We start from the raw sequence: 15,858 nt of genomic DNA, 5'->3' as shown, positions 1-15,858 counted from the left end.
GGTATGTGTCGAGCCAGCCGTGAACCAAGCCTGCCTTAGAACTCGGTTGGTGCAGGAGATGTGGGCATCAGGCCAGGGCCACAGCTTGGGGCCACAAATCTGGGCAGCCACATCACAGCCTCCCTCAGTGCTGGGCCTGCAGGCAGGGATGGCCTCTGTTTGGGAGGCACCAACTGAGAGAGTGCTGCTGCTACCGGCCAGGTGAGGGAGGAGGCACGGCCCAAGTGGACGCCTTCCTGGGCAGCAGTGATAGGGGTCTGATTGGGAGCCATGTTTCCAGAGGCCTCCGAGAGTCTGAGCTCAGTCCTGAACCTTGTTTGGCTGCCTTGTGTCTGCGGTGGGACTTGCAGGCCCTCTGGTGAGAGCAGGAAAGGGGAGGTGTGAAGCTGGGCCTGCCTTGTGTGGAAGGGCAGATTTAAGATTCTGGAAGACATCTCCAGTGGCGGGAGGATATTCTGTCAAGAGGGAATTCAGTGCAGGAAGCCTGGGTTCTGAGGAAAACCCACTGCAGGAGGGTGGGGATGGGCACAGGAAGGCCAGTGCCCACCCCCACCCTCCTGGGGGATTGGGCCCAGCTGGAGGTCATGCTCAGAGGCCCCTTGTCAGGGACCTCAAGCCTCTGAGGCCAAGAGGAGCACACCTGCCCACAGGATAGACTGAAAGCTTCACCACCCACTGACCTCCTTTTCCACTCTTCTTGCTACCTCTTCCCCAGCACCTCCTCAAATGTCTTTTTAACAGTGTTAACCATCAACATGCTGCCTTGAAAAGTGATGAGATGACATCTCCTTTGGAGAATGTACTGAGCTTCCCCTCCCCCAGCCCTGCTTCTGACTCAGGCACCCGGAGACTTCCCACCACGTTTGGAACAGTCTGCTGTTTAGTTCAGGTGGAAGTAGGGGTGGGGATCCCAGGTGCTGTGAAGCCTCCCAGTACTCCTCGTCCATGGTCCAGTCCCTTGTGCAGGCCACCTTCATCTTGACAAGAACCTCCTGGCTTTCTGTCTCCAGTCTTCTCAATACCAGCTACCTGAGCTGTTCTAGCTGATCTGATCACACACACTACCCCCATCCTGTATTCGTCAGTATCTCCCTATTGTCCAGGGGGGCGATGGTCATGGTACCATGATGGGCAGAGTTGAGATGGGTTGAAGATATGTGGTTTAGGCCCTGCACAGGGTTCTTGGTGCTTGGTGCCCTCATCCTCCCTGCACTCTGTTGGGGCCTAGACACCCCCTACCCCAGTGTCAGCTCTGGCCTGCCATGTGCACTACCCAGTCCCTTCAGCCTGAGTGCCCCCTTCTCTCTGCTCACTTTTTCTTCTTTGAGTCCTTCCTTGACCTCCTTGACCTCCCAGGCTTATCTCATGACTCCCCTGGGTCCAGTCCCAGGTGCTGTTGCTCTATTTGCGCACACCCTGCACACAGCTGACCCTGCCTGTTGGCTGATTTGCTTCTCCAACTGCCCCGGAGGCTGGGAGAGCTTCACCACCTCTGAATCCCCACAAAAAGCAGGCACTCGGGCAGCCCAGGTGGCTGCTCCTACAACTGATGGACAAAGTGCAGGTGGACATCTGGAGGGCCCGACAGGCTTTCTGAGAGCTGCTGTTGAGAATTCACTGGTACTGTTTAAGAGGGTGGACTAGATGGCCTCTAAGAACTCTTCCTGCCCAGAGAGGCTCTTTGATATCCTCTTTCTTCACCCCCCCTCCCCACCTCATGGACTCTGGCATCTTTAGCCAGTATGTTGCCGGGGTCTGGCTGGGCCCAGTGCACACAGATGTGCCTTGGCTGCAGGACCTGCCTGGGGCATGCTGGGAGAGGCCTCCAGGCTTTTGGAGGCTCCCGCCATGTGGGGAAGCTGGGACCTGCTTAGGGGCTCCTACTGGGCTTTGGGCCACACCCGAGGAAGTTGGTGTTTCCTCCATTGTCCCTGGACAGGGCAGGGCCGCTTCCACTGAGGTGGGGAGGGGAGGGGCCCTTTAGTTTGAGGACTTCAGATAAAGAGGTAAAGTCTGGAATTTTTAATGTTTGCGTTTACAACAAAGATAAAGTTCAGTGCTGGGTATCTTTATCTGAAGATACTGGGTAGGAGACTGGGAACTACTAGTGTAGGGAACAAGGCAGGGCACAGGCCTTCGATGGAAGTAGGCAGGGCAAGAGGGGGCTCTGCTCCTCTCCAGCATCCGGCCCAGGCACCTATGGGCCTGGCCAGGGGATCAGGGGCCTGTGGCAGCCTCTGCCGGGCTGTGGGGCAGACGGGTAGGAAGCACCCCAGGCTGCCCTGGATCAGCACCACCTCCAGTCCTTGCAAAGGTGTTTGTAGCTTAGGGAAGGGGCCCTGGGGTCTGTAGCAGAGGGAAACAGGAAGCAGCGACTCAAACTCCAGGTCAAGAAGCCAGGGCTAGGGACATGAGTCCGAACAACCGGGCTGCTTACTGACCTGGCCTCAGAGTGTCAGGGTCAGGTCAGCCCCTCCCACGAAGCGGGACTGGATGCAGATCACCTGGGGCAGTTGGGCCTGGAATCGCCTGACGGCAGCCATGCTAATACCAGGGCACATTGCGACATCTAACCTCTGGATCTGCTTGCACGCCTGCCCAATGGTATCCAGTGTTCTGCAGGAAGACCCCTGTGTGAGTGCCCGGTCCGAGGTGGGCCCCAGCCCAGCCCAGCCCAGTCCAGCCCAGCCCCTGCACTGGCATTCTGGAACACTCACTGCTCTGTGAGCCGACTGCAGCTGGACAGGTTGAGGTGTTGCAGCCTCGGCCAGCAGCTGGCTGCCTGGGCCCAGCCCTCATCACTGAGGAGGCTGCAGTGACTCAGCGCCAGGCGCTCCAGGCTAGGGCAGCCCCTGGCTGCAGCCACCAGGCCCTTATCTGTGAGTGCTGGCAACAGGCTCAGTGACAACTGTCTCAGCTGGGGGAAGTGGAGCACCTGCAAGGATGGAGGATGAGGGGCTGGGGTGTATATGACACTGGAGCCAAGGGCTGGAGGCTCTTCCCCACCCCCAGCAAAAGGAGAGGCCATACACAGCAGAAGCCAATAAAGAACATTTTCTAAGCAAAAAGTGGGTGGTGGGCCCAGACCCCTGGCTCCAGCCCCGGACCCTCAGCCTATCCACATCCTCAGTCCCACACCTGTGCCAAACTGGCATCAGTCAGCTTGCTGCAGGCTGTGAGGTCCAACTCCTGCAGGGCCTGCAGCATGAGCAGGGAAGGGCCCTGTGGCTGGGGAGAAGGGTCCACAGGGTCTGAGGCCTGCTGCTCCAGCTCTCGGCGTGGCTGTGGGAAGAGGCCCCTGCTTCTCAGTTCCTCCTGAGTTTGGCCCTCAATTGCTCCTAGAGAGACACTCAGGAGGGCAGGTGACCACCCGCCCAGGGACCACCTGCCCTTCATGACCTTGAGGTTCCCACACCTGGGCTTTCTGCGCTGGCTCCTCAGGTGGCTCCCCTAGCCCCAGAAGCCCCCAGTCACGAAGCTCCTTGCACCAGGCCAGGCGCAGGACTGAGAGGGGAGTGAGGTAGGTGCAGATGGCCTGCAGGGTCCGGTTGGTGAGGGCCACACAAGAGGATAAATCTAGCACTCTGAGACTCGGTCCCAGCGCGGGGATCAGGGAGAGCACTGAGGTGTCCTAGGAGCAAAGTGGAGAAGGGAGAAAACAATGGAACGATGGCTTGTGTCTATGTTGCCATGCTTGGCAAGGGTCACTAAGAAGGTTCTGTCCAAGGTTTTGGCCCGACAGGCAATAAGGAGCTAGCAGGGGGCCCACAGAGGGAGGTCATGATGTCCCTGTGCTGGTGTAGGTCGGAGTGGACACAGGGAGCCATGGGGCTAGGACACCAGGAGGAGTTTGCTGGAGGATAGAGCTTGGCAGGGGCAGGAGAGATGCTGGTAGAAATGTCTCAAGTCTCTGCCCTGACTGTGCTCCCAGTCCCTGCTGAAGGGGTGGGCTGAGGCTGCCCGCTGACCACAGCTTATTGGATTAGTGCTCCCTCTAGATTTTGAAGCAGAACTGTGAGGTCACAGTGGGCACAGGCTGCTACCTGGCAGAAGCAGGCGTGGTGGGGGGAGTGGGAGCTAAGGGCGGAGTAGAATAAACTGGTTTGTAGAGACACAAGAATGTGAGGCTCCAGGGTCCAGCTAAGAGACGATAGTGGAAAAAGGAAGATGGAGGGGGGCAGGGGAAGAGAGGTGCTGTGGGGAAAGGGTTGAGAGGCAGTTTTCAGGCTGGGAATACCCTGGTCACATTGCTAGATTGAAGGAATAACCCACCACTAAAGAAGACTGCCATTGCCAAGACAGGAATGCCGCCCAAGGCGACAGGGCTGAGCCCTATTGAAGAGACTGACTTCAGACAGAAAGTGACTCTGCTGCCCCCACATCACATTACCTCCCTTGGTGCCCCTCCCCACGGGGCTCAGTTCTGTCACCTCTTTCTCCAGCCTCCCTAGCCTCTGGAACATCCGCTTTTAGTGCTCCCCACTGTAGTGGTCACTGAGCACTTGGCATGCGCAGTGGATGCCACCTCATGGGCTGGGCCTCCCGTTACCCGAGCCCACAGGGGCAGCTGCCAGGAGGGTGCTGATGTTGTCTAGGCCCCTTTCCTCTTCCAGAATGTGTTCCAAGTTCAGTTCTAACTACTTGGACCCAAACACCAGGCAGTTTCCCCCTGTGCCACACCTCCTCTTCTCCAGCCCTGGCCCTGGGGAGGGAGGAAGGGGAGGTGGCTCACCTTGAGTGAGGAGCAGTAGGCCAGGCTGAGAAAGGCCAGTGGGGGTGGAGCTCTGCGCACTGAGCCCAGCGCCTGGGCCAATGCCCGCCCGCTCACTAGGCAGCACTCGGCCATGTCCAGGCTCTTCAGCTCCCGCAGGCCCCCGAGGGCTGTGCATCCGGCATCCGTCAGGCGCTGCAGCTTCCTTAGGCTCAGGCGCTGCAGGTGCCGCAGGCCCCGGCTCACAGCCAGCAGTGCCCTGTCAGCCAATTCGGAGCAGCCGCTGAGGTCCAGGGAGGTAAGGCCTGGTTGCTGGCAGCAAAGGACAGCCACAGCCTCTGTGGAGAGGTCCCGGCAGCTGTGCAGGCTCAGCTCCTGCAGATGGAGCCCGGGCACCTGGCCCAGGGCCTGCAGAGCATCAGGGGGCAAACCAGTGCCACTCAGGTCCAGGGCGCGCAGCCTAGCAGCCCGCTCCTCCACGAATCGCAGCAGGTTGTGGAAGGAAAGCTGGGATGGGGAGGAGTCCTGGGGGTTGATGAAGCCCCAGGCTGGGCCTTGCTCGAAGGTGAGGTGACAGTAGGCCAAGGAGAGGCGCTCAAGGCTGGGGGCGCAGCTGCTTAGCCTGTTGAAGCTGAGGTCGGCCAGGTCTCGCAGGCCAGCCAGGTTGAGCTCGCGGAGGCCGCTCAGTGCCTGCTGGGCCTGCCGTGCTGTTTCGGGTTGAGCTAGCAGTGTGCCCGACGCAAAGAGGCTGTTGCAGCCGCTGAGGTCAAGGCTACGCAGGACAGGACAGCCCAGGATCAGGGCCACAAAGGAGGCCTCGGTGGGGCTGCCCCCACTGAGACTCAAGCTCTGCAGGTGGGGGCCTAGGTGGTAGGCAATGGACTGCAGCACCTGGTGTGAAGCTGGGGAGCCATCCAGGTTGGTCAGGCTGATGCTGGAGGCGCCCCTGAGGCCCAGGCTCTTGATGATTGGGAGAGAGGCCGAGGACACAGGAATATTGTACCGCACGTTTATCTAAAGGGCAGCAGCAGACTTGGGTTAGCCCTCTGACCTCAGGGCGTGCTGGGCATTAGATCTGGTGGCAAGTTGCTGATTAGAGGTTCAGGGCAGGTCAGGGAAGGACCCTTCTACACAGGGGCCTACTGTGGTATGAAATGTCATGTGTGGTTGAGGGGTGCTGGTGGGAAGTGGGAGCTGGGAGGATAAGACACACCGGGGCCCAAGGGGATTGGTGACGAAGGGGAGGGCATGAGATGAGTGATGGATGGGTCTAGATGCCTGTGGAGTCCTGTGAGGAGTGGGGAGCTGGCACGCAGGGTACAGGAGGGGTAGGGCATGGCCTGGAGGAGGCCCAGAAAAGCCTCCAGGGAGTAGGAGGACCTCAACCTTTGGGACTTGCAGGTGGCCCTGAGACCCATGGACTCAGCCGTTGGTATTAGCTAATAAGCAACCAGCCTCTGCTCCTTTCTCAAGAGCATATACACAGCCCTCAGATCAGCTGAAGGCGGGAAGAAGCGAGGCAGGTGTCACTCACCACAACCCGCTGTGGCCCAGATGCCAGAGATCTGGGACAGGCAGTGAGGCTGAGGCCCCCTGGTGGCTTCAGTGTCTCAGCCACATGTTTGCAAAAACGGGTTTTGTGTGTAAGTGAAATGTGTGCATGCATGCCTGTGTGTATGTGCACACACTAACTCGTGTGAGCTCCACAGGCTCCAGAGTTTGAGAGTGCTTGTGATTCCCGAGGATCTTCTCTGGAGGGCCTGTCTTATCCAGGTAAGGAAGGAGAGCCTCCATTTCTGGGGGCAGGAACCAAGAGAATGAATCGTTGCTGGTGTGGCTCAGTGGTTGAGCATCAACCTATGAATTCCCAGTCAGCAACCATGCTCTGGTTGCTGGCTTGGACCCCAGTGTGAGATGGGCAAGAGGCAGCCAATCAATGAGACTTTCTCTTCATGGATGTTTCTATCTCCCTCTGCCCCTCTCCTCCTCTCTGAAATGAATGAATGAATCGCAGGGGCTGGGGAAGTTGAGCTGGCCCTGCCTTGGAGGAACAGGTGAGCAAGAGTGGGGAGCAGACAGCTGAAGCGGGGGAGGCAGGAGGCCAGCTCAGGGCTAAGTCATTGTGGGAATAAACTGGCTTGTGTAGGAGTTTGGGGAGCCCCCAGCTAATGAGATGTTTCCCAAAATCTCCCCTGACCTTGTGCCAGAGGGAGCTAAAATGCAGTGGGTACAGGTCTTTGTGGAACAGGTCTGTGGCAGGAGGGAGGAGAGGGTTTGGCTTCTAAAATCCTAGCCCTGCTCCTCTACCCTGAGGATGCCCAGATTGCAGGCAAGTGGTACTCAAAGAGGCTCTTGTCTTAATGTAGCAGCATGATCCTGATGCAGGAAAGCAAGCTCCCTGGAAAACTGCCCTGTCAGCAACTGTAAGAACACACATCTGTGGTGCCCAAAGAGAGCAGACAGGTAGACATGGCACACAATGTCCACTCCTGTAAGATATCTGTCCACAGGATCCTCCCAGGAAGACACATGGAACTCAGCCCCAGGTGCGGAGAAACCAGCCTGACTTCCGCCAGAGAGAAGCAGTCATCTATGGCTACTGAGGTGTCATCCTGGGGAGGAGTGGCTGGTAAGTGATGGGATCCGCTCCTGGCTGCTTCCGCAGGGATTGGGGGGGGAGGGGTCAAACCAGGTTCCCTTTCCACACCCCATTCTGAGCGAGGTCATTATGTGTGAGAGGAGCGCTCCCCACATCCCCTCATGGACACCGGGACACAGGGGGGCAGTGGAGACTCCCAGGGACCTGGGTCCCTCTCTCAGATTTCAGGAGAGCTGGGGAGCATCCCAGTGTGAGGGTGGGAGGAAAGGTTTGGAAAGGGAAGGTACAGCAGGCCTCCAGTCATTTCCACGCTCTGCACGCCAGATGAGCCAGTCTGATGAAGCATGGAGTGAACCATGGCTGGGGGAGTGCAGAGCCTGCTGGTTACCCAGGCAGCACCCGCCCCCTCAGCCGCCCCCACAGGCCCAGGCTCCTTCTGCCTTCAGTCTTCCTTCTTTCCCTTCCTTCCTGAGCCCGGGCGTGTGGGGTGTGTGTGGGGTGGGGTAAGGCAGTGGGGGTGGGGGTGAGGGGTGGAATGTTCTCCTCTCTCCCACTGGTTCCCTATAAACAAGGTAGCCAAACAGTGAAGGAAGGCCCTGGCAGTCAGCCCGGGGTCCAAGTTCAGGACTGGTAACAGTGAAAGCCTCTGGATAAGCGGGCAGGGCCTGGCCTAAGGGACTTCCAGCTCACCCGCCTCCCTGCTCTCCACCATTTTTCTTGGTGGGGAGGGGGCGGCCTCTAAGTCATCACCTGGTGGTCTAGCCTGGACTCCAAGTGCAGGTGCTCAGGAGCAGCCTTTAAGGGATATGTGTCACCTGTGGGGGGCAGAGCAGCAGGCTCCTGGGTCCTTGTATTTGGTCCCGGTATAGCAAAGCCCCCTCCCAGGCCCTAGGAAGATGCTTCTGGAGGCTCAAGAGAGGACTGCAAGGGTACCAACTCCAGATTTAGTCGCCCTAGCCCCAGAGGCCAACTAGCACTTGGTCTCTTCCTTTCCCAATGCTGGTGTCTTCAGAGTAAATGCAAAGTCCTTTGGGAAATGCCCTACACCTGCTAAAAGTGACACATGTCCTTTGACTGTGAGAGGCCAGGATTGTGTTGTAGCTACTGAAGCCCGAGGGGAGGCTCCAGGCCTGTGTGTGCAGACTTGGAGAGCCACCTGATTGAGAAATGGCCCTCTGTCTGCCGGTACAGAAATCCAAAGCGAACACACCTGTTCTCTAGAAGGCCTTGGAGGAAACAGGCCCTGGAACTCAGGGGCTTTGGTGATTAGAGAGGAGTAGATCTCCAGGTGAAGGCAGAGGAGGGCAGAAGCTGAGATGTTTTAAGTTCTTCATAGTGACCAACCCAGCAGCAGGCAACCAGCCCACAGCCCCCACCGCTGGGAACAGGCAGAGCCTGGGTGTACGTGGGGGTGCTGCTTTGTCTACTTTCTTATTTGAGAAACATTGGGAGTGAATGGGGCAGGTCAGGGAGAATAAAAAGCCACCGAGACCAGCATCCTAGCCTGGCCTGGTGAGCCAGAACCTTCCATAGCACCTACCAGCTGGGGCACTATCTCCTTATCATCCTGCCTGGAAATCCAACTACCAACTAGATTTTACCATCCAGATGTCTTACTTCAAGTTTTAAACAGGTCCAAGTCAAATTCCTTCAGACAGCAACAACAGGCCCTCCACTTTTAATCTGTGACAAATGGGGATTCTAATCCAGCAGGGAAGGGGAAGGGAAGATTATACATAAGTGGTATTTGGGCTAATTGAAAACAAGTCAGTTTAGTTACTATCTCATAGCATCAATCAAAATAATTTCACTGATACAAACAATATAAAGACTCACACTGTAAAAACAGAAGAAGCAATTTTGCGGTGAGCAAAGGTAAAGTCTAATAAAAAAAAAACCAAGAAAACATGAGTGTATATTTATCAAATCTCTGAAGAGGCAAGGGATCCCTAGTTAAAAAAGCAATGGAGGAGCCACCGGTGTGGCTCAGTTGGTTGAGCATTGTTTCATGCACCAAAGGTTGCTGATTCTATTCCCAGTCAGGGCACGTACCCAGGTTGTGGGTTTAACAGGAGGCAACAGATCAATGTTACTCTCTCTTTTTCTCCTCTCCTTCCCTCTCTCTCTCTATAAAAATCAATAAAAACACATTAAAATAAAAAAGCAATGGAAGAAATAGAAAAAAGGCTGTGCAAAATCAACAACAAAGAAATTTAATCTCTGTATCTCATAAACAAACACATATGTACAAATCAAATGAAAAGGTAAACATACTAGAAATATATTTCAATAAATATGTAAAAGATTAATCTCTTTAACATATAAAAATTTTTATACAAATAGATAAGAATACTGAGACCCCCAAGAGTTAAATGGATAAAGAACATGAATAAACAAAAGAGGAAAATATATATGGTCAACTAATGAGAAAACTACTCAAACCTCAGTAATAAGTAAAAATTAAAACAAGGAGTTACCATTGCTTGCCTTTCAATCTCGGACAGATGTCTGCATTCACCTCCAAGCTGGGCTGTCTCCTTATACTCTGCCTCCCCCTCTCCAGCCCACTCTGCACTGCAGAATTCTAAGACACAAATCACCCTGTGTCACTCCGCAGCCTTAACATTTCTTTAAAGGCTCCAGGATGGTAACCAGGAGAAAACCCCAGCAATGCCACCTGGCATATCTACCAGCTTGTAGTCTGACCCCTTTCTAACCTTATCGCCTACCACTTGTCCTACACACATCTACGCTCCAGCCATTGGGAACTTGTGTGGTTGTTTTCAGAACTATTTCACATCTTGGTGCCTTCACCTGTGTAGCTACCAGTCCTGGATAGCCCAACCTTCATCCTCATCCTATTCCTCCCTGATGCTGCTGTCTCCTTTGGGTGTCCTTCCTCATGTTTCCGGTGCACCCTTCATTCCAATGTCACAGCACTGAGCACAGAATATTATGATCACTTGTCTTTCTGTCCACTGGACTATGGGCTCCTTGGGGGACGGGCTATGCCTTATTCATCTGTATAGTCCCAGAGCCAAGTATGTATGAACATAACGTATATGTGAATATGTATGATGAATAAATGGATGGACGATGTATGAGTAGGGCCATGAACAAGCTGATGTGAGAGACAACTGAGAAAGGGCCAGGTGAGGGCAGGCACCTTACCTCCCGAAGGGCATTCTGGGCTGCATAGTACCAAGCCCGACTCACGAGGGAGGCCTCTTTCTGATCTGGCAGAGGCAGGAAGCTCAGAATATATGTGAGCATCTGAGGGAAGAAGAGAGGGCATTGGGGGCTGTTAGAGCTGGCGCCTGGGGAACTTTCTTTGGCTGATGGCACAGCAGGGCTGAGGGCACTAGATCACTGGCTTCTACTTCATGTTGAACCCTAAGCTTCACAGAGTCCTCATGTCCCATCTGCACCTCCCAAGTATCTTTGCTGTGAATGAACCTTTATTTTGTCTGGATTCAGGATTGTACAGACTGATAAAAATCAAACTTCCTGCTCAGTTCGGTCATAAGAGCCTGGGCACTGGAACCAGATCAACCTAATTCAAATCCTTTATCCACTGACCTCTCTGAGCCTTGTTGTTCTTATCTGCAAAACGGCAGTTGTATAAGATTTAATATATATTGTGAGAATTAAATAACATATCTTGCATAGGATCTATAACATAGCAAGCCAGGTGCTCTTCTGATTTCTACAATAAGAAGGTATACGTCTTCCTCCTACCCTCATAGATCAGGCTTTGGGAACCCACTCTTTCCCCATCTTCCCCACTGCCAACTTGCCTTCTCAGCTGCTAAGAAATGATCCCAGCAAGACCCAGTGCAGGAAGCTCAGGCCTTCACTGGTCTATGAGGCTGGCGGGAGGGGTGGGGGAGGCTGGCGGGAGGGGTGGGGGAGGCTGGAAGCCCTATTATAGGGAACTGTAAAGGGAGTCAGCTGTAAGGCCAGGAATGATCTAATGTTAACTCTTCTTCCTTGACTCCTATGACACTGTTCTCTAGGGCTCCACTCACCACTCCAATTGCCCTGTCTCTGGATCGTCAGTGGTTCCCAGGGTCTTTCCATCTGTTTACTTTCTAGAATAAACATTTGCATGACTTCCACAGTTACCTCTACAGGAATAACCAACAATTCAATATCCTCATGTTATCTTATTCCAGTGTCGCCAACTGTCCACAGAAGCCTCCACCCAAATATTTTTACTATCAGCTTCATCTCAGCCAGAATTCATATTCTGCCCTCAGTCCACAGCAGTCCCATCTCCCAACTTTCCAGCACCTGAGCTTCCCTGCCAACAGTGCATCTCCTCTGAAGGTCTTGATAATACTTTGAACTTGTCATGCTCTTCTGTCTCTTGCTCTCAGACACAGATGTCAAGCATAGGCTTTAGGCCAGGCTAACTTAGATTCATTTAAACCCCAATTCCACTACTTCCTAGAATGGGGATATTAGAAAACATATGTCAGTCTCATGGGGATTAAGATACCATTATATTAGATATGATGTGCTTGACACCTAGTAGGTGTTCCATAAATGGTTGTTGGATTGCTGTTACTAATATTTTTACATTTGAAACTTTACTTAGTAGCCTAGATTTTCATCTTTCTAAACCTGGATTCCTTTTACAGTCTTCCAACGGACTCTCCTGCCTCCAGGCTCATTCTTACTAATCATTCTGCACACTGCAGCAAGGTTAATTTTCCAAAAACAGCTTTTGGTCTCAGCACACCCCTGATGAAAACTTCTAGGGTATCCAGTACCCTCACAACACAATCTCCACTCTTGGGCCAGCACTGCCAGGCCTCCATGCCCAACTTGATCCCTGATCCCAGAGCTTCCCCAATCCAGTCTCCCCACCGTCCTACAAACACAGCACGTCTATTTCCTTTGCCTATGTGAGCCTCTTTCCTAGAATGCCCTTCCTTAAGCTTGACCTCATCAGCCCATTCTGATCTCCTCTCAACCCTAGCCCACAGAAGGTGCTCAGCCAGTACTCACTGGATTGAATTAAGGATGGATAGTCCTCTATCTCTATTTTCACCAAAGGTTTGCTCAGGGTGGGGAGATAAAGCAGGTCAATTATTGAGAGAATGACTGGGGAGGAGGCTAGACATAGGGAAGCGATAGCTGGGAATGACCAAGCCTCCAATCCCCAGGGGAGGCAGATATCTTATCTCTGAACTGAGATAAGATAGCGGCCATTCCATCTTCAGAGGCTCAGCCGCCTACTTGAGGATCAATGAATAGTAGAGGGCAAAGCAGCTGTCATCACTGAGGGGATTCTTTGAGCTGGGAAGGGGAGAGACCTGAGCAGTCAGTGATAAGGATGGGTGGCCGACCCATGAACCCCATTCCGAGAGGCTACCAGAGATGACTGGTTGTTCCTGGGATCTATGTGGATGAAGTAGATAACCTCTGGGGCCAAGGGGAGAGAAGATGCCATGGCAGGGGGGCTAGTGGGGTGGGAGCAGTCCTATTTTTGCTAAGGGGAAGGAGAGCCATCCCAGGGCTGATGTGGAAAAGGTGTCTGGTCTCCCGGAGGCATGGAAAGGGCGGCCAACTCTGAGGGCAAAAAGGATGGAAGAGTCCTCCAAGAGTGCCTTGGGGACAAAACCTGTTACCTGCTCTCAATAAAGGCGGCGGAGAGGTCTTGCTTCAGGCTAAGGAGGAGGGGCAAACTTCCCCTGGGGTCAAGGAGGTAGGGGCGGCCATCACTGGAGGCGGAGAGAAGGGCGAGCAGGCCGGTCTTTGGGGACAGAACTCAGCGACCCTGCCCGGAGTTGATGGGAAAGGCAGTCTCCCCCCCGCCAGTGGTAGGGGACAGCCATCTCTCGGGGTGGAGGGGATGAACCGATCATCCTTAGGCACCAATCGCATAAAATCAGTTACCCTTTGGGGACGATGGGATGGAGCAGAGACCGTCCACTACTGAGGGGGAGGGGCGGCCATGTCAAGAGAAGGTGGGTAGGCAGAGGCCCTGTTCTCTCTGAGGTGACAGAACAGCCATCTCCTGGGGCCGCTGCTGGGGAAGAAGAGGACGTCCCCCAACTTAAGGGGACGGAGTAGCCTAACGGTGGGGCCGTTACCCATAGCTTGCAAGTCCTCTGATCTGCCGCAAGGGTCATTTCCGCCTGGCTAGCGGGACTCTGACAGCCCCTCCCCACAGCCCGGGACCCTGAGGGCGGGGCCTGGCCCGAGCTGGACCTGAGGGCAGCCTCCTCTCACCTCTGGGGGCAGCGCCTCCGCCATCGCATCCCTGCCGCCTCTGCCCCCGCGCAAAGGCATCTGGGAAGTGTAGTCTCACGGACTCCCCTCCTGGGAGGGCGGGACCAGGAAAGGAAGTGGCCCACTCACTTCCGTCCCAGATGTGACGATTTGGGTCTGCACCGGAAGTGCCTGTGCTGCCGATGTGGTACTCGGGGACTGCGGTTTCATTCGCTATTCCTTGTTTCCCCGGCGGGGTGCTTGCGTCGCGCCATGGCGGTAAGGAGAGCGGGTAGGGCGGGGTCCGCATCGGCAAAGCGCCTCCAGGTCTGGGAGACTGAAAACAGAGGAAGGACCGCAAGAGAAGCGGGTCGGCCGGAGGGAGGCGCCGGGCCATACTAGATGCACGGGGGGTGGAAGGGAGCAGCGCTGGACCGTACCAGACCTGGTGCCGGGGCGGGGGTGGGCGTCAGTGTCACATAGTACCAGAATTGGCTAAAAATTGGGCCAGGAGGGTGTGGGTGTCAGCCGAGATCGTGCCTAACTCCAGCGGAGGCTGGAGAGGGGCCCTATCCAACGCCACTCAGGAATTCCCCTTGCCGGGGTCATCAGCCCACGACGCTGCACCTTGCCAGGGAAGCCAGGCAATATCCCGTCTAGTGTTGCATTGTCCCAGGGTGTGCAGGCGACCATGGCTGAGGTTGTTGGAAAAGATGGTTTCAGCCCTAAGCAGGATTGCCTGGAGGAGGGGGTAGAGAGACATTCCAAGTATTGTACTAGGTTTGAGCACCAACGGGAACCGGATGAGGTGCAACTGGAGCTCTGTAGCTAACCAGACTGGTGGGGCGGGTGAGGAGGACCCTGCTGAGGAGGGCTCTGACAAGCATCGCCTCATTCTTCTGCAGCCCAAGGGCAAAGTGGGGACAAGAGGGAAGAAGCAGATATTTGAAGAGAACAGAGAGACCCTGAAGTTCTACCTGCGGATCATACTGGGGGCCAATGTAAGTGCCTGGCTCCTATTTCTGTGCTTAGCCAAGGTCCCAGAGTCCTCAGTTTTGTGTAGTGGAGGCTGTGGCGGCAGTGGCGGTGGTATGTGAGTCACTGCTTTAGAAAAAAATCCCCAAAATAAAGAAATAAGTAGATAGATCCTGTACAGAGGAAGTTGTTGAGTAGTCTAAACAACAGAATGAGATGGACTCCAGAGCCTTTACCCTGAATACAGAGGCTTCTTTCCTAGGCTGGTGTGTCAGAGAGTAGTCTGGGTATTCAGGACGGGAAGCAGACCTCTTTTTCCCCAACCCTGTCAGAAACAACCTGTCTTCTTCCACAGCCTGGCCTAGCGCTTGGTCAGAGTCAAGGGAGGTCCGTGGTTTAGGGTAGCTTTGATCCCAGCCTGATCCTGTGTCTGCTTGCAGGCCATTTACTGTCTTGTGACGTTGGTCTTCTTCTACTCATCTGCCTCGTTTTGGGCCTGGGTAAGTGTTCCCCATCCTGGGGAGTGGGTAAGCACATGGGGTTAATGGCTGGCCTTTGATACTTCCACCCCTGTTCTGCAGATGGCCCTGGTCTTTAGCTTGGCAGTATATGGGGCCAGCTACCACTCAATGAGCTCCATGGCACGGGCGGCCTTCTCTGAGGATGGGGCCCTGATGGATGGTGGAATGGACCTCAACATGGAGCAGGGCATGGCAGAGTGAGTGTCCCCCGCCGCCAGCTCAGGTGAGCGGCCCCAGGGCTGTGGTGCTGGGGCCCAGATAGCCCAAGACCCACAGCTGCCTGCAACTTGAAGGGGCGGGAGGTGAATGGGGGCCCATCGACTATTTTTGGCCCCTGCAGTCTCCCTTCTATCCACAGGCACCTTAAGGATGTGATCCTACTGACAGCCATTGTGCAGGTGCTCAGCTGCTTTTCCCTCTACATCTGGTCCTTCTGGCTCCTGGTGCGTGGGTTGTTGGACTCCCGAGAAAGGGGCTGGGGCATCTCACCCATCTCTTCTTTTATTTCCTGAACCTGGCTTCAAGTTACCTTTTCTCTCCTAGGCTCCGGGACGGGCCCTTTACCTCCTGTGGGTGAATGTGCTGGGCCCCTGGTTCACGGCAGACAGTGGTGCCCCAGCGCCGGAGCACAATGAGAAAAGGCAGCGCCGGCAGGAACGGCGGCAGATGAAGCGATTATAGCCGCTGACATTGTGACTGCTGGTTGCTGGGCCCTGGGTGGCTCTTCTCAGGCTGCATGGCCCCATGCTAGGAGTAACGAGGGCCTAGTCCAGGGGCCCAAAGCAGTGTAAGGCATAGGATTGTTGAATAAATGGCTTAGAATGTGGCTAATG

General features: G+C 54.9%; 2 protein-coding genes across 4 annotated transcripts; one reads left to right on the top strand and one right to left on the bottom strand.

Moving 5' to 3' along the window:
* Positions 1–2,243: 2,243 nt before the first annotated feature.
* Positions 2,244–13,698, bottom strand: LOC118720979 (F-box/LRR-repeat protein 2). Its single transcript, XM_036441517.2, has 7 exons — positions 13,551–13,698; positions 10,482–10,583; positions 4,733–5,725; positions 3,416–3,631; positions 3,139–3,282; positions 2,718–2,935; positions 2,244–2,616 (listed from the first exon to the last, which is right to left on the bottom strand). The coding sequence occupies exons 1-7, from the start codon at positions 13,608–13,610 to the stop codon at positions 2,448–2,450; spliced, it is 1,902 nt and encodes a 633-aa protein (XP_036297410.1). The 5' UTR covers positions 13,611–13,698; the 3' UTR covers positions 2,244–2,447.
* Positions 13,681–15,851, top strand: TMEM208 (transmembrane protein 208). Of its 3 annotated transcripts, none has more exons than XM_036441523.1 (6): positions 13,681–13,808; positions 14,435–14,530; positions 14,945–15,004; positions 15,086–15,222; positions 15,366–15,468; positions 15,569–15,851. In XM_036441523.1, the coding sequence occupies exons 1-6, from the start codon at positions 13,803–13,805 to the stop codon at positions 15,704–15,706; spliced, it is 540 nt and encodes a 179-aa protein (XP_036297416.1). In that variant the 5' UTR covers positions 13,681–13,802; the 3' UTR covers positions 15,707–15,851. The 3 variants fall into 3 exon arrangements, with proteins under 3 accessions (XP_036297416.1, XP_036297417.1, XP_036297415.1); XM_036441524.2 differs by having other exon boundaries at positions 13,761–13,808; positions 15,384–15,468; XM_036441522.2 differs by lacking the exon at positions 13,681–13,808 and adding an exon at positions 14,059–14,337 and having other exon boundaries at positions 15,384–15,468.
* Positions 15,852–15,858: the final 7 nt, after the last annotated feature.

This window comes from Pipistrellus kuhlii, unplaced genomic scaffold (genome assembly GCF_014108245.1).
Source record: "Pipistrellus kuhlii isolate mPipKuh1 unplaced genomic scaffold, mPipKuh1.p scaffold_m20_p_17, whole genome shotgun sequence".
Taxonomy (NCBI): domain Eukaryota; kingdom Metazoa; phylum Chordata; class Mammalia; order Chiroptera; family Vespertilionidae; genus Pipistrellus; species Pipistrellus kuhlii.
This window is presented reverse-complemented; position numbering and strand designations above follow the sequence as displayed.